Below are 26,160 nucleotides of genomic sequence, written 5' to 3' on the forward strand. Positions count from 1 at the left end.
ATCCAGCCACCAACAGCAAAGAAAAATTGTGCGATCCAAAGATCAACAAAAAATAACAAGTGTTGGGTTGCAATTGAATCTGACGAAAATGCTATTTTCTTTTGTTGTTTGTTTTTGCAGTCCTATTTTTTTCCGCCAGGGGGGTTTTTTTTTTCATTTTTCATTTTTCAGTCTTTATTCTCAATTTTACAATTTAGCAGCACCCCGACTGAAAAAAACGCTTCGGACTAGCCATGGACACCAGTGACTTTGAGACCCCAGAGCCGGTTCTCAAGCGAAAACCCCCGGTAAAAATTGGACCTTGCAGCAAAGGTATATTTTACATCAAAAGAGCAAGCCACCCATCGCGTTTCAGTATCTAGTAACTAGTGACTAGCGTAGGGACTGGAAGTCCAAACACAGCTTTGATGCTCGGGGCAAGTCAACCGCTTATCGTTAACGCTACTTCTTGTGCTGCGCATTTTGTGAAAGTTTCAATTTCGATCGTGTACACGCTTTTTACACATACACCGTAGTTAGCCGCACTAACGCCTACGCGCCTGACGACGAGATTGGATTTGTCGCCAATGGCAAAGGAAGCAAAGGTAAAAAGACCACATTTGTTTTGTTTACTTTAATAGTGCACAGCTTTTCACGGATACAGGCGCACTCGCGTGCTTTGCCATCGTGCTTTGCGCCTTTTTGACTACACAACGCTAATAAGTTCTCTTTTATTAAATTTTTTTTGCAAATCACGCATTATTATAGCCAGCGAAAACGTATCGCCAAGGACCTCGGCAAACACTACGAGAATCAGCAGCGACGAGTCCACCGTCCTTGAAGTCGACGGGAGCGATGATGATGAGGATGAAATCACCTGGGGAACAGAGAAACTGAAGGCAGCATTGCTGAAGGTGCCGCGTTTTTCATCTGTTGTGGCGTTGCCAGCTATGTCGAGCAGAAGGCGCGTGTCGGCAGTATCGGCAAGTAAGGCACAAATGGTGAAGCCAGCGGCCAGACCAAAGATGACGAGGTACACAATCCAGGCAGGCGAACAGGAGGAGGACGATACGCTGGAGGTTATGAATGAGAGCACGTTTAATGACGGCGAGGGGTCTGCCAACGACCTTCCGTGCCGGTCCCTGGACAACTTTGTTATTTTCAACAAGATGGACAACAACGCTCTTATCGAGATCTCAGAGCTTTACGAGGACAACATTGACCTTTCGATTTCCGGCAACGTCGTGCCGCTTGAAATGGGCGAGGTCGACATCTACTGCAACTACAACTATGGCGACGAGGATGGTGAGGATGACGACGAGGAAGTTGATAGCAATGCCAATGGCAATGTTAGCCGCCAACGCGGGAAAACTGCTGCTCCTTCAAATGGCGCAAACACAAATCGCGCCGGCCGTGCCAACGGAAGCAGCGGCTTTACTCAGCGCATCTACCTGTCTGCAATCGTAAGCTACGAGGCGTATCTTACGTCAAGTGGAGAAACAGAGGTTTGGGCGCGCACCACGTTTGGCTGGTACAAACTGCTTAGCCCACATCCAGATTACGCCCACGCCTACGCACCATTCTACAAGTCCATATACATGGCGCACCAGGCGCTATTCCTGGCGAAGACAGAGCCCCGGCTTTCACTCTCCAACTTTATTGTTAGAATGCGGCAGAGCCCCTGCGACATCATCGCATGCTTGTCGCCTATAACGGAAGGCGAGTTCCGCAAATACCGCGACGACATAATACTCGAGATCAACGCCTGCGCAGAGGCCTCCGACATGGAGAATCTGCTAGACACGCAACTTATCCGTACAATATGCCGCGAGCCCATTAAAAACGAGTCCTCAAAACGCGAGTTCAGAACCACGACCACCACTGTGACTCCGATTAGCAGGCCAGCCCCAGCACCTAGAAACAGAAACCCGCGCGCGCCTGTTAACATTAGCAGCAAAACGGCGACCAAGGAGAACCCTGCGTGCGTCACAACGCTGGTCGCATCCATTGCCAAGGGGCTGTATGCCCAGCACCTGGTAAACGTGAGTCATTTTGCGACGGGCCCTGCGTCAAGAGCCACTGCAGCTGCATCCAGTTCCGGCGCTGACCCCGATTCCGAGACCAACACTGCTGACGACGAGGGCGGGGCAGCCACCAAGGGCCCAAAGTCCAAGTTCGACTGGCAGAAGAAGCACGCCTCCAAAAAGAAGATCAATAAGGCTCAGGCGGAGAAGGACCTGGGCAAGGTATCGGTGCCCGATTTGCGGAACGGGGGCATTGACCTATGCTATTTTAAGGGCAGCAAGGTAGAGGGCTATTATGATTCACGGCTCCCGCGGATCGATGATGACAAGCGCCATTACAGTGAGGTCCTGGTGACACCCAAGCCTGATGCCAACAATGCGACCGGGGAGACGGAGCCGGTGTCCATCAAGGTCGGCGACACAGTTCTTGTTTCGGTCATGCGGCCGACAGCTGACCACGCGCTCGAGACCATCTGGGAGTCGGAGGCCACTGACGACAATCTTGACGCCCTGCAGAACTCCACCACCGTGTCTGGGCCGTTTGTGCGGGTGTTCCAGATCACCATGATCATGTACTCGACCGGCAGCCGCTGCTGGATGTTCCATGGGCGGATGTTGCTTCCCGGGCGCGACACGATACTTCAAGAGGTTGCGCTGCCCAACGAATGGTTCCTGGTGGACCAGTGTCACACACTTTCGCTCCTCGCCAGCCTGTGCGGCAAGATCAACATCCCATTCATTCCGACTAAGCAGGAGCTGGATACGTTCGACATGGTGTCCGAGAAGAAGATGTTCTGCCGCTTCTGGTACGACACGGCATCAGCGATGTTCGAGGATGTCAACCTGCACGCGCAGGCGATCGGCAAGAGCATCCCAATGTGGTGCCCGTCGTGCCGGTACAAGCAGACGAGCGAGGAGATCAAGATTGGTCGCGCGATTGTCGGCTCGAAGATGGTCCCTAGGCTGAGCCAGTCTCAGGGCTCATTGCAGAGCGTGAACTGCCCCGAGTATGTGCAGACTGCGACCGTCAATGGAATCGAGTACCATGTCAACGACGTTGTGTACTATCCGTCCCAGCACCAGGACCAGCCCTTTGAGATTGGGTACATCAACAAGTTCTTTGACAAGCTGGCGTTCATCAACAAGGTCAAGGGCACCACGCGCACGTTGAGCGCCGAGATCCAGATTTTGAAGCGCATGGTCGTGTTGCCTGTAGAGAAGCGCCCCGCTGGCCAGTGTGAGTACAACGACGGGCGGGAGCTCTACTGGACGCCACAGGCCAAGGACATTGACGTGTCGACGTTTCGCGGCAAGTGCTGGGTGGTGCATCCGGAGGAGGTCGACGGCAGCCTGAACTTGTACAAGGATAACGACGTCAACGCGTTCTATGCCCGCTACGAGTCGACCAAGCTTTGGCCCGACAAGCAGGCCCACTGGGTGGAGCTCAAGCCGTTCAGCGAAGCGCCAGAGGCAGACAGCGACGCGGATGGCGAGGAGGAGGACGAGCGCATGCCGGCGGCTCCCTGCTGCAGGATCTGCAGGCGCCAGCGCGAGTGGCGCACGCGGTTGATGGCGACCTTTATCCATGGCGCTACCAAGCCTGTTTCCGCGCACAGCCGGGCGGACGCGCCAAGAGCCAGCTTCATGCGCGGCCGGCATCCCCTGCGCGCTCTCGATCTGTTCTCAGGCTGCGGCGGTCTGACCCAGGGCATGGACCAGTCGGGGATTGTCAAGACCATGTGGTCAGTCGAGTTCATGGAGTCTGCCGGTGTCACGTTTGCCAAGAACCACCCGAAGGCGCAGGTCTACAACCAGTGCTCCAACCTGCTGCTGGACTCGGCCATCAAGGCGCACCAGGGCATTCCGGTCGAGCCGCTGATCAACAAGTTTGACGGTAGGCAGCTGCCGCCAATGCCGCAGCCGGGCGACGTCGACTTTATCTACTGTGGGCCGCCATGCCAGGGCTTTTCGCGCTGCAACCGGTTCCTCAAGGCCGACGACATCAAGACGTCGCTCATCGCCAACGCGCTGTCCTACGTGGACTTTTACCGGCCGTCGTATTTCCTTCTGGAGAATGTCCGCGGCCTGCTCAACTACAGACTAGGTGGTGTGCAAATTGGCAAGGGCCGGATTGGTGGTGGCATTGAGATGGGCGTGCTAAAGTTCATCCTGCGCACGCTGACCAACATGGGTTACCAGACGCGCTTCTTTGTGCTGCAGGCGGGCAACTACAACCTGGCGCAGTCCCGTCGGCGGCTGTTTGTCTGGGGTTGCAAGCGCGGATGCCGGCTTCCCGAAGTGCCGCGTCCGATCAGTACTTTTGCAAAGTCCAACCAGACCAACATCAACTTTCCGAACGGCACCGTGTACGCGCCCTTTGCGCATCTCAATGGCAATGCCCCGCACCACGCGGTTACCGTTGGGGATGCGATCGGCGATTTGCCAAAGTTTGAATTCATCAACCCGGCGATCCACTATCCGGACCCAGAGCCTGTGCGCAACAGCGAGTGGCCGCAGTACCATACCGTGTATGGGAGTGCTCCGGGGCTGGATCCCAAGCTGGCCAACCTCTCGTTTGTCGGGCTTATGGAGATGCAGTACTCGCAGGCTCCCATGAGTGAGTTTCAGCGGCTGCGCCGGCGCCGGGAACAGATCTGCATTCCCGGGGTCAAGGGCGACTACGACGAGCTGGTGGACACGCTGTATAACCATGTTTGCCGCAAGTTTAAGGCTGACAATGTCGAGCGTATCTGCAGGGTTACGATGGAACCCGGCATGGACCATAGTTCGCTTCCTCTGACGCTCCGGCCCTGGTGCTTGTCGTCGGAGGAGAGCGCGGCGTCGCGGAACAACGGCTGGAAGGGGCTTTTCGGCCGCATAGATCCTAAGCAGTACTTTGGCACGGCGCTGACGGAGATGGAGCCGATGGGAAAGAGTGGCACGGTTCTGCTGCATGACCAGCGCCGGTTGTTTACTGTCCGCGAGTGCGCGCGTGCGCAGGGTTTCCCCGATACGTTCAGGCTGTATAATTTCAACGAGAAGTGCGTCAAGGATATGTACAGGCAGGTGGGCAATGCGGTTCCGCCGCCGCTGGCGTATGCGCTGTCGCTGGAACTGCGCGACGCCCTGTTTAGGGACTTTATAGACAACGCGCCGGATGAGACGCTATACCCTGTGGATGACGAGGCGGGCCGCAACTGCGAGGACGACATTTTAGGCGACATTTACGTTGACCTGTCGAGAAAGTCGAGCAAGCGGGAGAACATGGAGATGGACGAGTAATTGTCGAGATGAGGCCAGTAGTAGTATTGGTATACGTTATTTTATTTTGAATCATTTATGGTTGGAAATCCCCACTCAGTGCATAAAATAACAGAATATCAACCATGAGTGTTAGCTATCTCAATTATTACGTGAGACACCACCAGTAATTCATCTATAAAACAATTATTAAACTTTTTACGCATGGAAAAGCACTAATTGTAGCGCTCAGGCCATGTATATAAAAGCAGTACACGCTCAATGTTGACGGACTTTGCCGACGAAATAAATAAAAAAAGCTAAGAAAATTGTCTATTTGAAAACACACTCTGTCGCAATATCTCTCGGGATATACTCATCCAAATGCTTATAAAAAGTGTCAATCGGACAAGCATTAAGGTCACACCACTCCGAGCCCTCCATCAGCCTAAGCACTTCGCCATTATATATGACGCGGACAACCCTGCTACCATCGGACTTTTTCCACAGTTCAAAAAGAATATTCGACGCATACGGCGGCCACAGCATTCCTTGGTTGGATGCTCTCAGAGCAGCGAGCAGGGGGAGAACTGTTGTGTCGTGGCCAGAGTATAGGGCGAATTTAAGCCCGGGGGCTTTCCCCGCCACATGCTGCTCCATCTGCTCCTTCAGCGTGCCAATGAATGAGCCGATATACAGGCGCATGAGCTGCTTCGACCATGTGCTATCGCGCATCTTATACGTGAGCTCATAGTGCGAATTGTGCTGCACCTGCAGAACATCCTCGACCGTGGCACATTTAGCAGTGGAATTATTGGCTGCACCACCGACCAAGGCGTGGCTGCAAGGGAGGTCCTTGCTGTTGCAGTGACGGGCATTAAGTACGTCAAAGTATCCGTCCCAAGTATCGCTCCACCGATTACCATTGACATTAAAAATACCCGCGAGCTTTGCCATCAGCGGACCCTGGCTCTTCAGGAACTGCTGGTACTGGTCGGTTTTGGAAATCAGCGTCAAAATATTCTTAATAGCTGGACAAGCATCAGCGTTCCCGTACATGGTTTCGACAAACTGCGGCAACGAATGCAATTTAATTGCAGAGCCTGGCAATACGCCACGGTCGGGCCATAGCGATCCCAGAAGACTCTCAGCGGAATTCTTCGTGCGCCAAATATACGTGCTCCGGGCGTACACCTGCTGCTCGGGATTGGTGAGTTTGTCGGGGAGGAAGCCAAGCCTGTCAATGTAGATACTGCGTAGGTGGGAGCCTAGCGTGCGGTGCTGGAGTTTTCCATGGTCCGTCAGCTGGCCGACCTCACAGGTGCCGCGCCATACTTGGTTGGAAAACCCGTGTTTCCCGTTCCACGCCGGAATGTCAATGACTTGCTGGACAGACCCCGTGGTGTTCTTCGGGTCGGCAGAGCTGTGCAAATACATGTTTTCGTTGATTCCGTCGCAGGTCCACGTTGTCTCGTCATTGGGGATGAGGTGCACTGGGGTGCGGTCGCCGTGGCGGACCACCGCTTGGACAAACTCGAGTTGTGCGTCGGGCACTGCGGCGTACGACTGGGTTTGCGGGTATCCTGGGTCGCAGTATGTGTAGTTGGCGTCATTGAAGCTGTACTTTGTAACATCGGTGTTCAGTGTCGTGCTTACTTCGGCGGCGGCGGCGGCGGCGGTAGAGACAGCGGCTGCTGCAATGGTGGCAACAGTGAGTATGATGCGCAGGCCCATTGACAAAGGGAGGGGGGAGGTTTTGGGTTGGGAGAGGGGAGAATGAAGGTTGGTGAAATAGTGTGGATGGAGGTTTATTCGAAGAGAATAAAAATAAAACAAGACAAGGGAAAGAAAGGAGTTTGCTGGTTGGCTGGCGGCAGTAGAAAAAATACAGTCGAAAAGCGTCGGACACTCAGAAAGAAAGAAAAAAGAGGAAAATAGGCCTGGAATTATTCGACTTTTGCAAGCAGGCCACGCAGCACTTGAACTGCACTTGGCCACAGTGACCATGCGAGCCTCTCTCAGAAGAATCCAAACATTATTTTGATTCCAAGCGTGAGAAAATACAAAACCAAAGCAGGGCAAACCAAGCTAAGCCAAGCCAAAGAAAAGCAAAGCAAGCCAAAGCAAAGCAAAGCAAGCCAAAGCAAAGCAAGCCAAAGCAAAGCAAAGCAAAGCAAAGCAAAAGCCCGTTACTGTGTTGCTGCCGCCGGGAATGCGTGGTAGCGGTTACTGGCTTCATGCTCGCGGATATACTCGCCACCTTTCTCAAGGTAGTCTTGCCTAGTGACGCAGCTAGCCCTGAAGGCCTCCGGTTCTGCCATGCTCCACAGCGCTGCGCCCCTCCAAGCATCGCGCAGTGGGTCGGCAGCGCGGCGTACATTAATGGGCGTACGCTCCGGCATAATGCCCACGACGTCCCTCTGCAGCCGCTGCAGAATGCCCTCGACGCAGGCAAAGCCGCCGCCAGTCACAAATATATTGCTGACCAGCGACGGGCGACCGGTATTGCGCACCACGCTGTCGATGGTCTCGATCAGCCCGGCCTGGTCGAGACCGACGAGGCTCGGGCGGAAGATGATCTCGGGCACGCGGATGCGCTCGACATTCAGGTGCAGCTGGTACTCGCGCGCGGCACGCGCAACAATGGCTTTGTTATCGGGCTTGTACGGCACCGCGGGCTTGTCGAGGATGGCCGGCTGGCAGCCCTCGGCAAAGCGGTACATGGCGGTGGCCTCGATCTTGGCGCGCGCTGCGCGGTCCAGGCTCTCCAAGTAGTCGGGCGCGAACTGCCCGAGCCGGCAGGTGAGCCGCTCCAGCTCGGCCTCGTCCTCGTCGTCCTCCTCAGCCTCCTCCTCCTTGGTGATGTCGCGGTAGACGTTCCAGTCGTCGTCCTCGGCGCCGAACGTGTCGTCGTTGTCGCCGCGCCGCCGCCGCTTGCCGCCGGCCGCAGCGCTGGGTGCGTCGTGCGCAGCCAGGTCGGCAATGTTACGCATGCGCACCTGCGATGCGTGGCTGCGGCGGTCGCTGAGCTCGCGGCGCCGCGCCCTGCGGTCGTCCATGCGTGTAATAACAGCGGAGCGGCGCGCCTGCAGGTCGGCCAGCCACTGGCCGAAGTCGCTTTGGCGCCGCTCGTCGTCCAGCCGCGCGGCCTCCTCCTGCTTGGCCCGCTCGCGCTCCTTCTCGGCACGCGCACGCTCGCGCGCATCGTGGCTGCCCTTGAGGAAGACCTGCTTGCGCTTCTCCAGCCGCTGGTCGGCCGCTAGCTGCTCGTCAGGCACGTCGACGAGCGGGAATACCGGCGGCTCCCTCTCCTCAGGCTCCGCGCCGCCGCCGCCGCCATTGCCAAGCTGCTGCTGTGCGCTGGCAATGGCGTCGTCCAGGCTCTGCTCGCTGGCAAACCCGGCACTGCGCATGCGCTCGGCAAACGCCGCCTCGTCCATGTGGGGCTTGGCGGCGCGGATCTCCGTGAGCTGCTCGAGCTGCTGCACGCGCAAGTCGGCCTTCTCCTGGCGCCTCTTGGCGGCCATCTCCTGCATTTTGCGCGCCTGGTCGCGGCGCCGCTCGGCCGCCCGCTGGATGTCCTCCTCGGTGCGCTCGTCCAGGCTGGGCGCCAGGAATGGAAACTGCACTGTGACGTCGCCCGCCTCAAGCCCGGCCGCCGTGAGGCAGCTGCTGAGCTCATCCTCGTAGTCCTGTGCCACGTAGGCAAACTCGTTGACCAGCTGCCGCGACTGCCACTCGGTGATCTTCATCGGAAAGCTCGGGTACTTGAGCTGCAAGAGCTTAAGCAGGTACTCCTCCATCGCCACGCCACCCAGGTTGATCCTGCGGCACTGCTCCGTGGCCACGCGCGCGTCGTAGATCGGGATGACATGCGAGGCCGAGTGGCCTGAGGACACCACCAGGCCGTCGGTGCTGAACGACCCCGTGTTCTTATAGTAGCTCCACGCCGCGTCAATCCCATACGTAACCGACGGCACATTGTAGCACTCGAACAGTAGCTCGGACATGTGTCTGCGAGACGCATACGGTGTGCACGCCGCCTCGGTCATCACGATCGGCTGGCCTACGGTGTCCTGTGTGCACCCGAGCATTGTGAAGACGTAGTCGAGGACGCCCTCCATCACTTCAAAGTTGGTGATGATGCCGTTGTCAAACCCGCTGCGGATGTTGGATTTGGCCATTGGGTCGGAGTACACGTTGCTGCCGACAAGGAGCAAAGGGTCGTTGTGGAGCTTGCGGTTGCGGTACTTGGCCACAATGTTGTCGAACTCTAGCCGTGGGTCGTTTTCGGTCGCCCACCCGGCCCTGCATGTCCCTGAGCCGTTGTCGATCACCAGGGGCACTGTGCCGCCCTGGCCCATGCTTGCAAAGTCAAACGACGGCATTCCCGGCGTGGGGTCTGCCGGCCCGTCCGGTATGTCGTATGTGCTTCTGCCTCTGCTTCTGGCTGTTGTTGTGTGGGTGCCTGCCATTGTAATGCAAGAAAACAATAAAAATAAATAAACAAGGAAGGAAGGAACGTAATATAAAGAAGAGTAGGGAAAGTGGGTAATGCGAGCTTTTTAGTTGTTTTTTCTTCCTCCACCGCGCGCCACCCATTTTTGCCCATGATGCAAAGCAGCCAGCATTGGCCGGATATGTGGGCAACTACACGTGATGCTTTATTTTTCATTTTTCATTTTTCATTTCCATCTCCCCCCTACTGATATATACTTTTAACATGAATAAAAACAAGCCAAATTTTTTAAAGTATGAGCTTGAATATGAAAAATAAAATAAAAAGGTGTGGCCTGGCCAAGAAAGAAATAAAGAAATAAAGAAAGACATAAAACCTAATCAAACAAAGCGCCTGCCAGAAATTAAAAAAGGAAGAAACCCCCCTCCCCCAGCTACAGTGAGCGCATAAAAAATTAACAGGAGCTGAAAATTTCCGGGTTCTCCAAAAAAGGCACACGTTGGTTCTAGATTTTTTTTTCCTATTTAGCAGCCAGCACCCAGCCCCAAGTCCAGCCCAGTCTACAGCCAGAAAACAATATTTGTTTCTCTCTTTTTACTGCTGCTCCTCGGGTTTCTTTGCCGCAATAACATGGGACAGCGCCTGCAGTGTGGCCAGCAGCTGCTTCTCGAGCTCATCGCGCCTGGCATCCTTCTCAGTAATAGTGGCATTAAGGGACTCCAGGGCCGCTTCAGTCTGCTTAAGGGCCTCTTCGGAGCGTGACAGCCGGTCAACAAGCGAGCGCAGCAGCTCGTTCTGCTGTCCAACGTACTCCATGGTCTGCTCAAGCTTCTGGTCGACCTGCTCAATGTTCTCGGACATCATGTTGATCTCACGCGCCCTCTTGCGCGCAGGAGTCTCGTACGATCCACCGTTGGCCTGCGACCATGTGCGCGACTGTGCGCCGGGTGACTGCTCCAGGGAGGGCGAGCCCTCGTTGTGGATATAGGGCATGCCGTCGGGCGGGAACCGGTAGATGCCCTCAATAGCACTGGCGTACTGCATATTGGGGTGGCTGGACGGTGGATTGCCGTCGACCATCGATGCGCGCAGCTGCTTGTACACGCGCAGCAGGTTGCGCCAACGGATCATACAGCCCTGCCCGTCGCGGCTACTGTACCCCTTGTTGCGCAGCGCCTCGGCGATCTCCTCGTACGTCGAGTGTGAGCGCAGCACTGTCTCGCGCCGGTCATCCGTGTTGTTATTAACAATGCGATCGAGCTCGGCCAGCAGGATCTTGGTTTCCTCGTTGGACCAGTTGCGCGCGCGGTTGAACTTGGGCATCATGGGCTTCTGCCCGTGGTACATGCCCATTGAGCTGTCCATACCGTGGTGGTGTCCGCGCGTCGGCGTCTCCATCATGTTCTGCGCTGTGACCGCTGAGCTGGTCGCCGCCAGCGTCTGCAGCCCATCGGGGTTGCTTGTGTAGTCGTAGCGCGTCATCGCCTGCGTCACCTCGGAGCTCATCCCGTGCTCGTTGTCAATGACCATTGACTCGGCGACCTCCATCTCGCGCGAAGTCGCCGGGTGCGCCGCCAGCGTCTGGTCGTCTACCAACTCGCCCTGGTCATCGGTCTGCCCGTTGAGGTCCTGCTCGCCGTACTGGTGCGCGTTGGGGTCATCCATGTACCCGTCGTGCTGCTGGTCTGCGTACTCCTGCCCGCCGTCGCCCACCTGCTGGTCCGCGTACTCCTGGCCGTCGCCCACCTGCTGCTCGCCATACTCCTGCTCGCCGGGCACGGCGGCGGCAGCGGCAGCCGAGGCAACCGCAGCGGCCGCGTCAACAACCACGTCGTAGGCGACAGAGTCGGGGTCCTGCTCATACTCGCCCTCGACGGCGCCCTGCACCTCGTATATGCCCTCGGCGCCCTCCTCGCCGGTCTCGTATTGCTGCACGTAGCTGCCATCGTACTGCTGATCATACTGCTGTGTGTCTGGGTCCTGCTCCTGATCGACGCCAACGTCGTGCTCGTCGCCCATGGGCTCGCCCATATTGTCATCCTCGCCCTGGTGCTCGTGCTCGTGCTCGAGCTCATGGTGGTGGTGAAGATGGTGCTCGTGGTGGTGCTCGTCGTGGTGGTGGTGCTCATCGTGGAGCTGCTGCTCGTCCTGGTCCATAATGCTGTGGTCTTTAACTTCGGCCATTTCGGCGTCCATGTCTACTGTGCTGAGAGCAAGAGTGAGAGGGAGAATAATGAAAAAAGATGATGCATCAACAACAAAAATAAAACACAGACTGCGCCATCGCTTTGTTAAGTCAGTAGTTGCAAAGGTATTGTGTGGACGGAAATAGAGTAAGTAGCGAGAAGGGATGAAAGCAAGATATTGGACTCGAAGCCATCGTTGTCAGTGCAGACGTGGACATGAACACGGTTTTGCCGTTGTCGTTGCCAAGTTAACAAAATTGTTATTTTTCTTGGCCTGTTCAAATTTCAATTTCGCCTTCTTTCAGTAAAAGAAAAAAGGAAGGACCAGTTCTAGACCAGAGCCAAATTCAAGCTGAACTAAAAAAAGGCAAGCCAGCAAACATCGCAAGCAGCGTATGTTCAGACTTGATTAAGCAAAAATGAAAAACTTACCGCTTATTTTATGTGTGTGTAATGACTTTGAAAAAAATATAGAGAGCGAATAAATAATTTTAATTTATTCAAGCAAAAAAGGAGTAAAAAAAATCAAGAGTAGAGGTTCAAAAAATTTAAATTCTGACGAGGCAAAGAAAAAAAATCAAGGGGAGATTTATATTTGCGTAATCGCCCTTCCCTCTTCCTCCCCCCCCCCCCCCCCCCCCATCATGAACGCGAAGACATGGTCAAAAAAAGAATGCAACGCGCAGAATGCATCAAAAGCGCATAATAAAAGAAGAAAGCAAAAAGGAAGTCCTCTTTCACACACAAGCCATTTTCCCATTTTTTGTTTTTATTGCGCCTGAAACTGAAAACAAAGCAGAAATTACACCAAGCAAAATTCTGATTGTACTTTTTCGCGTGCGCGGCGCGCGTGCAATGATCGCATTTCACATATCCCCCCACTATTTTTGTATCTTTCCTCCCCCCCAGCGCCACTAATCAGCGAATCACAGTGCACCAACCAGACACCATTGTTAACTGTGATACTGCTACAAAACAGAATAAGGCACAAGGGCAAAGTATCCAATCATAATAACAGTTGATACATCGCCACAACACGTGCTGATTAAACTGATTATTTGATTGTGATTTTGAATTTTGAATTTGTTTTTTTGGAATGAGAGGGGTTTGTAAGGCTTCTGATATTTTAATATTCTTTACAGCTCCTCGTACACGCCCTTTCCACTGCGCTGCTTGCCAGCGCGCCTCTTCTTGTGGCTCTTCTTGCCATCCTTGCCGGCATGTTCCAGCGCAGCCAAGCGCGCAGCCTCCGTTCCCGAAATTGCCTCGATCTCGCCGCGGTTATTCGTGTTCGAGCGGGCGGCGACAGCAATCTGCATCTGCGCAAACCCCTTGCCCTGCTTGACCTCATGGGTACCCGCGCGGCGCTGAGCATTAAGCAGAGCAGCGCCAGTGCTGAAGAAGCGCGAATCAAGGGCGTCGATGCGCACGGATCCACTGGTGGCAACAACATCCTTGACGGTGTTGCGGTCACTGGCAGCGTGCTTGACGCTGAACTCAGAGCCTTCTTCGATCAAATGGCGCGTGCGCTTGGCGATCGCCTGCGGGTTGTAGTGGTCGATATTGAAGTCATCCTCCTTGGACCAGCCGGGTGGCGAGTGGCAGTAGACGAGCTTGCCGCCAACGTAGTCCTTGAGCAGCACACGGGCGGCGCGCGCCTCGTCGGGGTTACCCTCACCGCCCTTGAACATGCCGCGGGCGGCAGCGTAGGCGGTCAGCAGCTCCTCAGCCGTGGGGATGCCGGAGCCGCCCTCCTCGATCGGACGCGTGCGGATCTCAATGCCATAGATGGCCTCGAGCGCCCACTTGGGCAGACGCTTGGCAATAAGGCCACTGGGGCCGGTAAACTCGCGCAGCTGGTCAATGGGCAACACGCCATTGCACACCATATCGGCTTGAGTCGTAGCAAATGTCGGGAAGACAAGACCGGGGCAATCACACAGGAGAACGTCACTGGTCAGGTGGATGGTCTGGAAATGCTTGGTTTTGCCGGGCATCGCACCGACATTGACCTTCTTGGAGCCCACCAGCGCATTGATGGTCGACGACTTACCGACGTTGGGGTATCCGACCAGACCAATGACCAGCTTGTTGTGGGAGTGCTCGTTGGCGATCTTCGGGCACTCGCGCATCAGGATCGAAACCAGCTCGGCGGGCGCCAGCACGCGCGTGCGCAGCTCTTCGTCCGAAAGATTGACGGCGCGTACACTTGCCTCAAAGGCATCCTCAGGGTCAATCTTTTCCACCTCCTCAGCAGCCTTCCGCTGCACCTCCGCCAGGGCATCCTTGATCGCGCTCATTTCGTCGAACTGATCCTCAGTGACGGTATTCAGAGCCATTTCGTGTGCCAACTTCTCGGCCTCCTCGCGCTCGCGCTCAGCCTCAAGCTTCTCGTTACTCTCCTTGGCCGAGAAGAACAGGTACGGGATACCCTCGGCAACAAAGTGCGCGGCCCACGCTTCGCGCTGCGCCTCGCTGAGCATATCGGCCTTGTTGATCAGCAGCAGGCTGCGCTTGCGCGGATCGATCTCCTTGACATAGTCGCCGAGATCGCGGCTATGGAAGAGCATTGGGTTACGGGCATCGACAATCTGCACAACCAAATGGGAGCGCTCAAGCACGCGCCAGAGTTGGCGCCAGACTTCCAGGTTGCGCTCAAAGGGCGTCAGTAGCAGTCCTTGCTCATCCTGCAGCATGGCCAGCTGGCGTCTCCAGTTCATAAAGGACTCACGCTCATCGCGGTGCAGCTGGTTAGCAGTCGTGGTTGAGTCCCAGGCGGGTCTCCGCGGCACCTTGAGGCGATCGCTGTTCTCGCGGTGCTTTTGGAGCGTCTGCGCCTCTTCGTCGGCGGACAGAAGATAGGGGTTGGCCGTGTGGTTGGCGGCGATGATCTTGACGTTCATGCGCTCGGCTGTGAACTCGGTGCCTGCCAGCTCGGCCGTGTGCAGAAACTCCTCGAGGTCGCCCTGCTGCGTGATCGACTGCAGTTTTGTCCATGATGGCCCGTCGTCGAGCACGGTCGTGTGCAGCTCCGTGTCGTTTTCTGTCGGCCGCCGCTTGCCCTCAAAACGCTTGCGGATGATGGCCTTTCCGAGCGACGAGTTTATCTTTGACCTGGGTGCCATTATTTATTTAATTAGACAGGTGCAGAAATATATAATAAAAATTCAAGTACAAATTCGAAAAGGTGGGGAGGCACAAACTGAAGCAAAGTAAAAATAATGGCTTTCTTTTGCGCTGACAAATTGGATGTTTATTAAACTATTTTTTTTTGCCTATTTTTTCCTTTTGTTTGATCTGGAATCAAGATTGGTGATTTTCGGGTTTCTCAACTCGAGCAAAAATGACTTTTGAACGCATCCAAGATAAAAAAATTAATTTTGGTACTGACGACAATTAATTGTATTTTTAAAACACTTTTATTTTTATTTTTATTTTTTTTGTTCTCCTTTCTGTTCAATTTCGATAATTATAAACTTTTGAACCTCCCTCGGCAAATTTAAAAACCGTCCTCCCAAAAAAATAAAATAAACACAATGTACAACAACTACGGCCCATCGTACCAGGAGCAGCGCCTGCAGCAGATGATGGAGCAGAAGCAGCTCAAGGATTTTATGCGCATGTACTCGAATCTGGTCTCGCGGTGCTTTGACGACTGCGTCTCGGATTTTACGTCGAACAAGTTGGGCGATAAGGAGCTGACATGCGTTACCCGCTGCACGCTGAAGAACATGAAGATGAACGAGCGTGTTGGTCAGCGTTTTGCTGAGGAGAACGCCAAGCTGATGGAGGAACAGGCCAAGCTGGGTAACTAAGATCAAAAAGAGAGAGAAGAGGGGGAGGGGGAGAAGGTCTTTTTTTCTTGTTGCGTTATAGAATCTTTTTTCACTACTTGTCTTTATGGACTTTTTGGAGAATAAAAAACAAACATGTAATTTGTTCATAATATACGATTTTTTTCAGTTGCTTTCTGTAAGCAAAATAATGGCTGTATGGAAATATTTGGGCAGGAGATCAAAAAATATCTATGTTTCTGTGTACCCTGCGGGGGGGGACAGCCACACGAACACGAGCCTTGAGGATTTTGGCGCACAAAAAATCATATTGGGGCGCTGTCGAAACAAAAAACGATAGATAACGCAGCAGAAACAGAAGCAGCAGCAGCAGCAGCAGCGGAAGCAGAAGCAGAAGCAGCAGCAGCAGCGGCAGTATCCTTCTCTTGGCAACCCCCTCCCCATTATTAGGCCTCCGCACGCTCATCTCTCCTCCCCTTCCTTTTTTCATTAATTATTTGTAATCCCTTCTTGTGCCCTACACACCATTATAATTTATAATGCAAATGCCACCCACGTCCAGCGTCGCCGACAGCATCACAGAAAACGCGTCGGTCAACTTTGACACAGCCAGCTTCCCCACGCTGCAGAACGACCTGTACCTGCGCACGGCGCGCGGCGAGAAGACCGAGCGCGCGCCCGTCTGGTGCATGCGCCAGGCCGGCCGGTACCTGCCGGAATTCCGGGCAATCCGCGTCGAGAACGAGTTTTTCAAAGTGTGCCGGACGCCGGCGCTGGCCACCGAGGTGACCGTGCAGCCGATGCGGCGCTACGCCGGGCTGCTGGACGCAGCCATTATTTTCTCGGACATCCTGGTGATCCCGCAGGCAATGGGGCTGGAGGTGCAGATGGTTCCGGGCAAGGGCCCGCACCTCCCGGATCCTCTGCGGACCCCTGCCGATATGGCGCGCCTGGTGGACGCGCGGCCCGGATACTCGGTCGATCGCGAGCTGGACTACGTGTACAAGGCCATTACAAACACCCGCCATGCGCTGCAGGGCCAAGTGCCGCTGCTCGGGTTCATCGGCGCCCCATGGACGCTGATGGCGTATATGGTTGAGGGCGGCGGCTCAAAGACCTTTGCGCTGGCCAAGGCGTGGCTGTTCAGCCACCGCCAGGCCGCACACGAGCTGCTCTCGCGCATTGCCAATGTTGCCGCCGAATTCCTTATTGGCCAGGTGCGTGCGGGCGCCCAGGCTGTGCAGGTGTTTGAGTCGTGGGCCGGAGAGCTCGGCCCGGCGGACTTCGCCGAGTTCTCGCTGCCCTACCTTGCCAAGATTGCCGCACGCGTCAAGAGCCAGTGCCCAGGTGTGCCTATGACGGTGTTTGCCAAGGGCGCGCACTATGCGCTGGAGCAGCTGGCCACAGAGACCGTGTACGACGTCATCTCGCTCGACTGGACCGTTGATCCTGTGGCGGCTCGCCAGCGTGTCGATGCGGCGCTGCAGAGCGCCGGCCAGCAGGGCCGCACTGTGGTTCTGCAGGGCAACCTCGATCCGACTGTTCTGTTCGGCGACGCCGAGACTATCCGCCAGCGCACCGCGGAGATGTGCCGCGCGTTCGGGCCCGCTGGCCACATCGCCAATCTTGGCCACGGCATGATGCCTGGCCACAGCCCCGAGCACCTGCGTGTGTTCCTGGAGGCTGTCCATGAGTCGAGCAGCGCGCTTCGCCAGTAGACTAATTGCCTTTTGCCAGAACAATGGAGGCCGGTCCATTCTGCTACTTTTAACCACAACACTTTCTGGTTTTTTTAATCGTCGCCCCCTTTGTCCAAAAACGGCAATTAACCAGCGGAGCGCACGGGAACTTTCTTTTTGTTTATGATTGTCAGCCGCAAAAACAAAAAGATAAAACTTCTTTTTTCGAATTTGCAGTAAAATTGAATGAAAAATCCCATGAACATCCCGCACAAAACGCACCTAAAAGAGCATCGTGCTGGAAGCCTGTGTGGCTCAACAATGGTCGTTTTTCTTCGTCCACTCACAACTCGAGCCGAGCCTGACTCAATTGTTGTTGTTGTTTCTGGAAACCTGCTTGCCGTGTTCGTGTTATGTGTTTTTTCTAGCCTCCTTTTTTTCCTGTCAAAGCCCGCTATTTTTTGCAATTCTTTTTGTTGAGCTGTTCACAGAAGGAGGATAAATAATAACAAAGTTCTTTTTTATTTTCTCTCTTCTACTTGTTGGCACACTATTATTATAACTTCTTTTTAAAGTTTATTATCATTTATCCAGCGGACTGCAACCCTTAGTTGTTTTGGCTGCCGCTACTAATTTTTTATTTGCTCATTGCTATCATCTGCAAGGTAATTTCGCGACACCTAGTCTATTGCTTTTTTTACCTCGACGCAAACAGACGCAAACAGACGCACGCAGACGCAAACAGACGCAGCTACTGTCCGCCAAAAAATAAACAAAGAAAATTAACACGCATACTAGCCCAGGCAGTCGGGGTGTTGTGTGCGCGGTTTACTCGAGACCATCGGTTTTTTTTATTCGTCCCAAAAAAAGTTGTTGTCATTATGTTTTTTCAGCTCCGCTCAAAAAAGCTCAACACAACTAAAAACCTTACCTTCCATGCTTCACTTTTTATTTTTGTGTAGTGAATAGGGAGGTACGCTCATTGGAGAGGATTTTCTTATAAACGCTCGCATTTTTTTCTTTCAGCACACGCCACTTGGGAAAAACACAGCTCTCGCCTTCACCTTCAAATTCATTGACCGCCCTTCTCTCCGGCCGCTACACACACCCCTTTAATACTAATTATACTCGTCGAGAAAATGGGCGCCGGAATCTCAAAGATGCTCGCCAAGCTCTTTGGCAACAAGGAGATGCGTATACTGATGCTCGGGCTCGATGCCGCCGGCAAAACAACAATTCTGTACAAGCTGAAGCTCAACCAGTCGGTGACGACCATTCCGACCGTCGGCTTCAACGTGGAGACGGTGACATACAAGAATGTCAAGTTCAACGTGTGGGATGTTGGAGGCCAGGACAAGATCCGGCCTCTGTGGCGTCACTATTACACAGGCACGCAGGCGCTTATTTTCGTAGTTGATTCGGCCGATCGCGACCGCATAGACGAGGCGAGAACGGAGCTCCACCGTATTGTCGGTGACAGGGAGATGAAGGACTGCCTTCTGCTTGTGTTTGCGAACAAGCAGGATTTGCCATCAGCGATGACTCCCGCGGAGGTTACAGAGAAGCTTGGTCTGCATCGGATGCGCGATCGCCAGTGGTATGTGCACCCGTCATGTGCTACCACCGGTGAGGGTCTGTTTGAGGGTCTGAGCTGGCTCAGCCAGAACATCAAGACTCCTTAAGACCAACAGGGCCCGTGTTTTTTACTTCAATTGGAACCAATGGTGGGTTTGCTCCTCTCACTTTTTTCCTCTCATTTTTTCTATACCAACCCCCCCTCTTTATTCATTTTTTTGTTAAAATTTTCATACTTGCAAACTTGTCTAACCTCAAATGAATTGATATTGCATTGTAATGGATTGCTTTGTTTTGTGTTGTAACCAAGGCCCTGTCTGTGCGTAACCTCGATGCGGACCACTTTTTATTCAGCATGATCGCATTTCTAGGCGCTTTGTGGATGTAATTTAATTTTTCGATCCACTTTTTTCTTTTGCGATCAAGCTGGTTTGTGTGGCCAGAGAAAATCCAACGAATCTTTTATCTCGTTCTTTGGGTGTAGTCGTTTTTTCCATTTCAATTCAACTTTTTGTGTTTAAATTCAACTTTTGCTTAATATATATATATATTTTTTATTTATTTGCACACTTTTTAGATTTACTAACCAAAATTCAAAACCCCTATATCCTTTTTGTTTTTTGTTTTTATTGCATCGCCAAATGCTGTCTTCACTGAGACTTGGGTTTTTTAGCCCGCGATCCGCGCTATCCCTGGCAACCCGCCGCACCATGAGTACCACCACTACCGGCAGCGGCAGCAACATTAACAAACCCGAACAACAACAAAAAACCCCTCTCTCATCCACAACCCAAGACACCAAGTCACAGCAAATGGACCGCATAATTGCACCCATTGCACAACAGCAGCAACAGCAAAAGCAAGGCTCTGATAAGGTCTTTGACAACAACTCTTACAGCCGTGTATTTTTCCCCAAACAAACATACCACCCGAGCGAACTCAACGAAATGAACGCTCAAAATCCGAGCCGTAAAGCTCGCGAATCTCGTACGACTGCGGATCCCTTTGTCGCCCTCGGTATTGATCCCCTGAAGGAGTACAAGAACACTAATGTGCTGTCCAACTTTATCACTGAGATGGGGAAGATTAAACCTAGGTATAAGACTGGATTGACTGCAAAGTCGCAGCGTAGATTAGCTCAGGCTATTAAGAGAGCGAGAGCTTTTGGCTTGATGCCGGTTACTAGCAAGTCGTACTTTATGTATAACTACAAGTCTTTGGGACGCGGCGGTGGCAGTGGTTCTCGCTAAAAGGACTTGAAAGCTTAGCCCAATGCAGAGTACTTAAATATAAGTTTTTTTACAGCATTTTTAAAGTGGGGCGTAACTTTGTAAACATTTATAAAGTTTAACTGTTTTTCAAAAATATAAAAATTGTTTAATGTTTGTCAAAATCATAATCAAAAATGGTATTTGAAGATAGTTAAAAGATGGAAAATAGCCTAACCGAAACACTCGCTAAACTAGTATTGATCGGCCTGACAAGCATTCCTCAGCCATTTCTGCATGGCAGTTATATAACTGTTGTAAAAGTCCCTTTCATTTGTGGTATTATATTGGCGTGTGTCTGACTCATTGAAAGAGTTGTCATCAGAATCATAAGATTTTTTGGATTTATCCAAACAATAATTGGCTCGATAAGTATCAAAAGCATCCTCGACCTGAAGTCTTTTTCTCTTCAATTCATAACAGCCCCACGAATATCTGGTGATAATTGGCATCCACTTAGTACCAAATGACACCTCGTAGGCAAGGCAAATTGAGCGTCAAATATTTGCCTCTACATCGTAAAGCCTCTTTTTAGCCTGATGATAGTCATCCGAGCCATATTTGCATTTCAAGCAAATATCCGCTGCAACCCTCCAACGATAAATAGTCTTAGCAAGCATTATTTTGAAGTCTGCGCAACTCCCAAAGTGCTGGCATGGAGCCATGAGATGTGGAATACTGCGCGTAATCTCTGTCAACGGGAAAATATTAATAACGCACTGCAAGGTTGGATACTCCGTCCAACCGATATTCCCAGGAGTGCTCGTGTTGTCGTCGGATGTTGCCTGGGAGTTATACCTGAGCTTGCCATGTCTGTAGTTGCAAGCCAAGCCACCCAGTCCATGACTCACGCGACCCTCATCACCCCTAATGCTAAAGTCATTGCCAAAGACCAGCTTTCTCTGGCGACTGATGCTTTTGTACAGTGGAGTTGTCAAGCTCACTTCTCCAGCAAGCCATTGCTTTGAACCAACGTTGACAAACTGCAATACAAGTGGGTCGTATATCGTCTGGCAGACCGTGAATTTGATGTTGTCGCATCTTAGTACAGGATCATCAATAGTACCTCTGGACTTTGACTTGTTCCGCCCAACAACAAATTTGCTGCTGCCAACTGAAGAAGTTGTGCTTTTAAAGGCCCAATTATCCAAATCGTCCAGGGCTGAGCACTCCACACCATAGGCCACAATAATGTCAGAACGCTGGCCAGCTGGAATGCATGAAATTACAAGGCACAAATCGATATTTGACTTGTCCTCCTTAAAATCCACCACGGCAACGCGGGTAGGGACACAAATCGGATAATATAATAGTTCCATAATGCTATATGGTTTGGAGTCGGCAACAGGCTGTGATCATTCCATGAAGGGCGGGACTGGTACGATCTCGGCAACATTGGACATGCAGGCATCGCTAGAGTTGTCGGCGGCATCTGGACCGGATGTGCCAACAGCTGCCGGCTGGGCATCTGGCTGTACAGGCTCATCCTCGGAAGTGGTGATGTCCTTGTCAACACATTGCAACACTGTGGGATCGGCTGTATCAGCGGTGCTAATATCTTTGTGGTGGTGGTGAGCAATTGTCTCCAGTTCGGCCACCCTTGCGGTGAGAGTCTCAACCTTGACAAATATTTCTGCAAGCTCGGCATCCTTAGTTGCAAGTAGTGGGTCTTTGGCAGAAAGCCAAACGTCCTTTGCAGCGATTACAGCGTCCTTCACCAAAAGTTGCTCGTCCTTTGCGGCAAGCTGGACCCTAAGAGCAGCTATAATCTTGTCGGCTAGCTGGCTTGATTGGTTGACACTGTCGCCCTGGCCCTGAGTGGAACCATCCACAGGTTTGTCGGTTTTTCTAGCGGGTGCTGAAATAGTCATCCTTGGTCTTTGGAAAAGTAGGAGATGAAGAGTGAAGAGAGAGATAGTCAAAAAACGAGGAATGAAACAAAGTGAAATATTGTCAAAAATGCCAATAAAAAATGATGTGAAAAAAAGAAAGAAAGAAAAAGAAAAAAGATGGAATGTGGTGGAAACTGAACATTAATATTCCGGCATATAATAGACTGCGCCCCAAACATTGACAGCCACCAGCAATTGTTGCTATTGTCAATACTGTTGTTAATAGTTTCTGATAACTTTTGGTCCGGCTTTAGAACTTTCCAAACAACAATTTGTAAATATAGTACAAGACAATACAAGCCGAGCCAAGCCAAGCCAATTTGAAATTATAATTTATGTAAATAAACAGCTAAAAGTTGATACTAACCGAGTTCCACTCAAGCGCACATAGTATTTCACCATGCTATTACTGCCTTGAGGCTGCTGAAAAGGTGTATTACAAAATGTACATTAACATTATCATTCAACTCCTGTAACATTTATATTTTACTTTGACATTCTTCTAAAGCTCTTAACGTACGCCTGGACAAGCATGTCTAATACTGCCCGAGACTATTACAGTCGAACATTCCACCATGGTACCGCAAAGGGCCTCAATAGTTTCCCAGTATTGAACATTGCATTGCTGGCCGACTGTGCCGTGCAACATAATCTCTCCTCAGCCCGTTGTACAGAAGCAGCCGGCAGCCCGCCTCCATTAAACTCTTATAGATATTCCAAGATATTATTAGACCGCCGGTTCCAAACAATAAAGCGCACCGGCAACGAGCTTGTTGAACTGCTCTCAGTCTTCAAAATGCAGGTAGCTTTTCGGGCGATATCTCACGGAGTGGAGAATAGACGATGTTATTATAGCCACCTTGACGACGCACTGCATGATCGAGTACTCCTTTCAAACAGGATCCACCGGTATGTAGGAAAACATTTTAATGTTGAAAAGTCGTGTATGACGATTGAATGGTCCAAGTTTAATTCGATTCTTGATCCAATAAATTTAAAAACAAAACAAAACACGCATCGACTATGGTGACATCAGGTTCTTCACGCTCATACTGTATCGACTAGAACTCTGGCTGTTGTTATCCTCGCCTTCATTGGCATCTGGACCCTGCTGCTGCTGTTGTTGTTGCTGCTGTTGCTCGCTGTCCGAGGCATAATACGAGGAAACATGGCTGCGTACCTGCTGATCCAGCGTCGATTCAACCAGCGGGTTCGAAAACCCCAGGTTACGTCGCATTGGGACTTGGGACAGATGGGGCTGCAACAACACGCCATCATCAAAAGGAGACGACTGATGGCAAACATAGGGCTCTCTTGCTGGTGAAGTGACCGGCATGGGCGACGTTTGCTGGAAGTATGGCGAAGCCTGCTTCAGAAAAGCTACCGGATTATTGTCGTATGGTGAGCTGGCTTTTGGTGGATCTGGGGTCACATGCGAGTGAACTTGTGAACTCAAATAGGCAGCAGAATCAGCCGATTTTGGCAAAGATTCCGTTGGATCCGAAGCAACAACCCCGATAGTACTGGCCTCAGTGCGCGGCTGGCCCATCGTGGGGTCGGACTTTTTGGTCTGCTTTTCAAGAAGCGACTTGCGACTACTATACGCGCGGCTGATCTCGTAAGTGGACATGCCTGAGCCAGGCCAAAGGTTGACCAAGTGCGCATATGCGTCCTTGCGAGCCTGCTGCTCGCGATACGAGCCGTCCTTTCCAAGACTCTGCTCCAGATGGTTGCGCAGCTCATTGATGTTGAGGGTCAAAATCATGTACTGGTACAAGATATGCTTGCTGATCGTCGTCCAGTGCCAACGCATTTGTGCGATGCCAGCATCGCCATTGTCGCCATCCTTGCTCGCTGTACGAGCGCCCACAGGTATCCAGCCAAGCCCGCGTTCAATCTGCTCGTCGATGCGCGCCTTCAGCCCATCCTCAATCTGCTTCAGTTGCCGGTCCTTCCATGTGATAAGGTCGGCACCCATGAGCTTGCTGACGATCTTGCGCATGGTCGCTCGGTTGTATGGCAGCGTGTCTGCCAGGCGATAGTATATTCCGCTGGTAAAGCCGACAATGTCCAGCGGCGTGCTCCACGCAAATACGTGGTGCTCGGGTGTGTCAAGCGACAGGACCGACCGGTCGTATTCGAGCGCACGTGCCATGGATAACTCGCACACTTGGCGCAGTGGCGGCTTGAGCGACGACGGAAACCGCTGTCGATTGGAAAACGCCTCGCTCTTTGTTGCTTGTGTAAGTTCTATCAGCGCGTCTTCGATTTCGTGGGTGGGGAGTCGTGCTTCGTTGGCTGCCTTTGTGTCCTCCGGCGCAACTGAACCTGCAGTGCCGCCGCCGCCGGCCGAGGGTGTGCTCCCACGTACATAGCCCTGTGTCGCCGATTCCTCGTTAGTGAAATTGGCCGCCGCTCCAGCATCAGCAATTGTAGCATCAGGGTATTTGGAGCTGCCCGCACTTGCTGATGCAGCAGCTGACAATTCCGAAACTTTCTTGTCACGCGCCGGCACGGGGGGGCGCCAATTCCGCACAGGCTGTGGCAGACCATCTGTTTCAGCAGTGCCAGCAGCCACAGTGCTTGCCTTTGGTTGCTGGTCAAGCTTGCGACTTGTGCGTGGACCCGCCTTTCTGCCATTAGACGGTATAAGGCTAGCGTCTGTCGCTGCGACGGGAGGAGCTGTGCTAACTTCCACAGAACCAGTGCTGCCACTTCGGCGATGCTGCTGCTGCTGCTGCGGTTGGGGTTGGGGTTGCTGCGGTTGGGCCTTGCTCTCGGTCTTCTTCTTTGCAGCCGCCTCTGTGGTATCGTGTTTGGACGCCGATGCCCCATTTGACCTGCGCCTGCTTTGCGTACTGTCCTTTGCCAGGTGCAGTGACTGCTGCTTCTTTTCAGGACGTTTCCGCGAGCGCAATTTTTTGCCCGCAGGCTCCTCCTCAAATGGCTCTTCCTCCGCAGCGCTGCCCTCAACCATCTCGTTCAGCGGGCCAAAATAAACAAAGAAATCGTCCTCGTCATACGCATCAATGTCGTCCATGTCCAATTCATCCAGCCTATCGTCGTCATGACCACCAGCCGCATCCTCCGCTATGACCCCATGGCCTTCGTCCACGCCTGAAATGGCGCCAATGGGTTCCGCAGGCACCGCGTCCTGGCCATCAGTTTCCGTGGCATTTCCATCGTCCTTCTTTCGCCGCTTCTTCCGCTGCTGCTTCTGTGTGTGATTGTGTCCGTCCATAAACGTCAACTCGCTGTCGTCAATGAAGGGATCGTCCAAATCGTAGTTGTCCTCGGCAATGTCCTTAGCCTTCCTGCTCTGTCTCTTCTTCGCCGCTTTTTTCTTATCTTTCGCGTCGCGCAGCTCGGCGTTCTTCAGTAGTTGCGCGAAAAAGGGATCGTTGGCGATGGCTGGTGGCAGGGCTGTCGTGCCACTAGCATATCCACCAATTTCGTCCTCCATAGACCCGTCACTTTCGGAAGCTTCATCAGACACGTGGTCGGCATTGGCGGTTGCTTCCGCTGCGCCTTTATCCTCGGTTGTGGCGTTGGCGGTCCAGTCGACAATAGTGCAAGCCCCTGGCCGCAGCGCAACGGTTGTTTGCCATGTTCTGTTGCTTATTTCGGCCTGTGGGCGTCCGGGAAGCTCCATGGTTTCGTATGTATGCCAAGTTTGTGGAATAACAGCCTGGTTAAGTTGTGGACGCGTCACCGGCGCGCTTGTTATAATTTGAATTCGACGTGGCTGCGCGCTAAGCTTTCTCTTTTGTTGCTGTCAGATTGGAATGTCGCGGAATTCGCAGCAGGCAAACAAAAATATAATAATTAACTAGAAATGTGTGATAATTTAAAATGGGCGCTTGTGTACTAAAAAATATAAATATAAATATAAATATTTGTAAACCGCGAAACAACTCGTAAAATAAAATATGGACGAGAGAAGCCAGAACCAAAAAATAAGGATCGCGTGGCACATCCATCAATGATGTTCTGCATACGGATGAAAAATTGTATTTGGGGAATACTTTGATTTCAAAAGAAGAGCTTTCAGAAAAACCCGGGCT

At 52.5% G+C, this 26,160-nt stretch overlaps 11 protein-coding genes across 11 annotated transcripts; 5 read left to right on the plus strand and 6 right to left on the minus strand.

Moving 5' to 3' along the window:
- Window positions 1–124: 124 nt before the first annotated feature.
- BX661DRAFT_175843 (uncharacterized protein) lies at window positions 125–5,465 on the plus strand. Its single transcript, XM_051534188.1, has 3 exons — window positions 125–312; window positions 516–584; window positions 748–5,465. Exons 1-3 carry the CDS (start codon window positions 234–236, stop codon window positions 5,283–5,285), a joined length of 4,686 nt encoding a protein of 1,561 aa, XP_051395347.1. The 5' UTR covers window positions 125–233; the 3' UTR covers window positions 5,286–5,465.
- Window positions 5,466–5,508: 43 nt separating this feature from the next.
- Window positions 5,509–7,081, minus strand: BX661DRAFT_175844 (histidine phosphatase superfamily). The gene has a single exon (XM_051534189.1). The coding sequence runs from the start codon at window positions 6,975–6,977 to the stop codon at window positions 5,577–5,579; it is 1,401 nt and encodes a 466-aa protein (XP_051395348.1). The 5' UTR covers window positions 6,978–7,081; the 3' UTR covers window positions 5,509–5,576.
- BX661DRAFT_175846 (uncharacterized protein) lies at window positions 7,082–9,802 on the minus strand. The gene has a single exon (XM_051534190.1). The coding sequence runs from the start codon at window positions 9,716–9,718 to the stop codon at window positions 7,433–7,435; it is 2,286 nt and encodes a 761-aa protein (XP_051395349.1). The 5' UTR covers window positions 9,719–9,802; the 3' UTR covers window positions 7,082–7,432.
- Window positions 9,803–10,296: 494 nt separating this feature from the next.
- BX661DRAFT_195523 (uncharacterized protein) lies at window positions 10,297–11,898 on the minus strand (the record flags this gene model as incomplete). The annotated part of the gene is made up of 1 exon (XM_051537952.1): window positions 10,297–11,898. One exon carries the CDS (start codon window positions 11,896–11,898, stop codon window positions 10,297–10,299), a length of 1,602 nt encoding a protein of 533 aa, XP_051395350.1.
- A 748-nt stretch (window positions 11,899–12,646) lies between these two features.
- On the minus strand, window positions 12,647–15,091 carry BX661DRAFT_175851 (uncharacterized protein). Its single transcript, XM_051534191.1, has one exon. It carries the CDS (start codon window positions 15,011–15,013, stop codon window positions 13,025–13,027), a length of 1,989 nt encoding a protein of 662 aa, XP_051395351.1. The 5' UTR covers window positions 15,014–15,091; the 3' UTR covers window positions 12,647–13,024.
- A 333-nt stretch (window positions 15,092–15,424) lies between these two features.
- Window positions 15,425–15,703, plus strand: BX661DRAFT_138809 (mitochondrial import inner membrane translocase subunit TIM9; the record flags this gene model as incomplete). Its single annotated transcript, XM_051532749.1, has 1 exon — window positions 15,425–15,703. One exon carries the CDS (start codon window positions 15,425–15,427, stop codon window positions 15,701–15,703), a length of 279 nt encoding a protein of 92 aa, XP_051395352.1.
- Window positions 15,704–16,221: 518 nt separating this feature from the next.
- BX661DRAFT_192757 (uroporphyrinogen decarboxylase-like protein) lies at window positions 16,222–17,400 on the plus strand (the record flags this gene model as incomplete). Its single annotated transcript, XM_051537729.1, has 2 exons — window positions 16,222–16,271; window positions 16,296–17,400. The coding sequence occupies 2 exons, from the start codon at window positions 16,222–16,224 to the stop codon at window positions 17,398–17,400; spliced, it is 1,155 nt and encodes a 384-aa protein (XP_051395353.1).
- Window positions 17,401–18,500: 1,100 nt separating this feature from the next.
- Window positions 18,501–19,043, plus strand: BX661DRAFT_138791 (ADP-ribosylation factor family-domain-containing protein; the record flags this gene model as incomplete). The annotated part of the gene is made up of 1 exon (XM_051532746.1): window positions 18,501–19,043. One exon carries the CDS (start codon window positions 18,501–18,503, stop codon window positions 19,041–19,043), a length of 543 nt encoding a protein of 180 aa, XP_051395354.1.
- A 389-nt stretch (window positions 19,044–19,432) lies between these two features.
- BX661DRAFT_175854 (ribosomal protein S18) lies at window positions 19,433–20,322 on the plus strand. The gene has a single exon (XM_051534192.1). It carries the CDS (start codon window positions 19,647–19,649, stop codon window positions 20,184–20,186), a length of 540 nt encoding a protein of 179 aa, XP_051395355.1. The 5' UTR covers window positions 19,433–19,646; the 3' UTR covers window positions 20,187–20,322.
- A 25-nt stretch (window positions 20,323–20,347) lies between these two features.
- Window positions 20,348–22,075, minus strand: BX661DRAFT_202699 (uncharacterized protein; the record flags this gene model as incomplete). Its single annotated transcript, XM_051538512.1, has 3 exons — window positions 20,348–20,639; window positions 21,003–21,527; window positions 21,606–22,075. The coding sequence occupies 3 exons, from the start codon at window positions 22,073–22,075 to the stop codon at window positions 20,399–20,401; spliced, it is 1,236 nt and encodes a 411-aa protein (XP_051395356.1). The 3' UTR covers window positions 20,348–20,398.
- A 968-nt stretch (window positions 22,076–23,043) lies between these two features.
- BX661DRAFT_175857 (uncharacterized protein) lies at window positions 23,044–26,018 on the minus strand. The gene has a single exon (XM_051534193.1). It carries the CDS (start codon window positions 25,746–25,748, stop codon window positions 23,118–23,120), a length of 2,631 nt encoding a protein of 876 aa, XP_051395357.1. The 5' UTR covers window positions 25,749–26,018; the 3' UTR covers window positions 23,044–23,117.
- Window positions 26,019–26,160: the final 142 nt, after the last annotated feature.

The sequence above is a fragment of the Kickxella alabastrina genome, assembly GCF_025024165.1.
Source record: "Kickxella alabastrina strain RSA 675 chromosome Unknown BX661scaffold_1, whole genome shotgun sequence".
Classification (NCBI taxonomy): Eukaryota; Fungi; Kickxellomycota; class Kickxellomycetes; order Kickxellales; family Kickxellaceae; genus Kickxella; species Kickxella alabastrina.

Coding starts and splice junctions, on each gene's coding strand:
- BX661DRAFT_175843 (XM_051534188.1), top strand. CDS start 234: ATGGACACCAGTGACTTTGAGACCCCAGAGCCGGTTCTCAAGCGAAAA. Junction 313..515: donor AATTGGACCTTGCAGCAAAG/GTATATTTTACA, acceptor CATACACCGTAG/TTAGCCGCACTAACGCCTAC. Junction 585..747: donor CAATGGCAAAGGAAGCAAAG/GTAAAAAGACCA, acceptor GCATTATTATAG/CCAGCGAAAACGTATCGCCA.
- BX661DRAFT_175844 (XM_051534189.1), bottom strand. CDS start 6,977: ATGGGCCTGCGCATCATACTCACTGTTGCCACCATTGCAGCAGCCGCT.
- BX661DRAFT_175846 (XM_051534190.1), bottom strand. CDS start 9,718: ATGGCAGGCACCCACACAACAACAGCCAGAAGCAGAGGCAGAAGCACA.
- BX661DRAFT_175851 (XM_051534191.1), bottom strand. CDS start 15,013: ATGGCACCCAGGTCAAAGATAAACTCGTCGCTCGGAAAGGCCATCATC.
- BX661DRAFT_175854 (XM_051534192.1), top strand. CDS start 19,647: ATGAGTACCACCACTACCGGCAGCGGCAGCAACATTAACAAACCCGAA.
- BX661DRAFT_175857 (XM_051534193.1), bottom strand. CDS start 25,748: ATGGAGCTTCCCGGACGCCCACAGGCCGAAATAAGCAACAGAACATGG.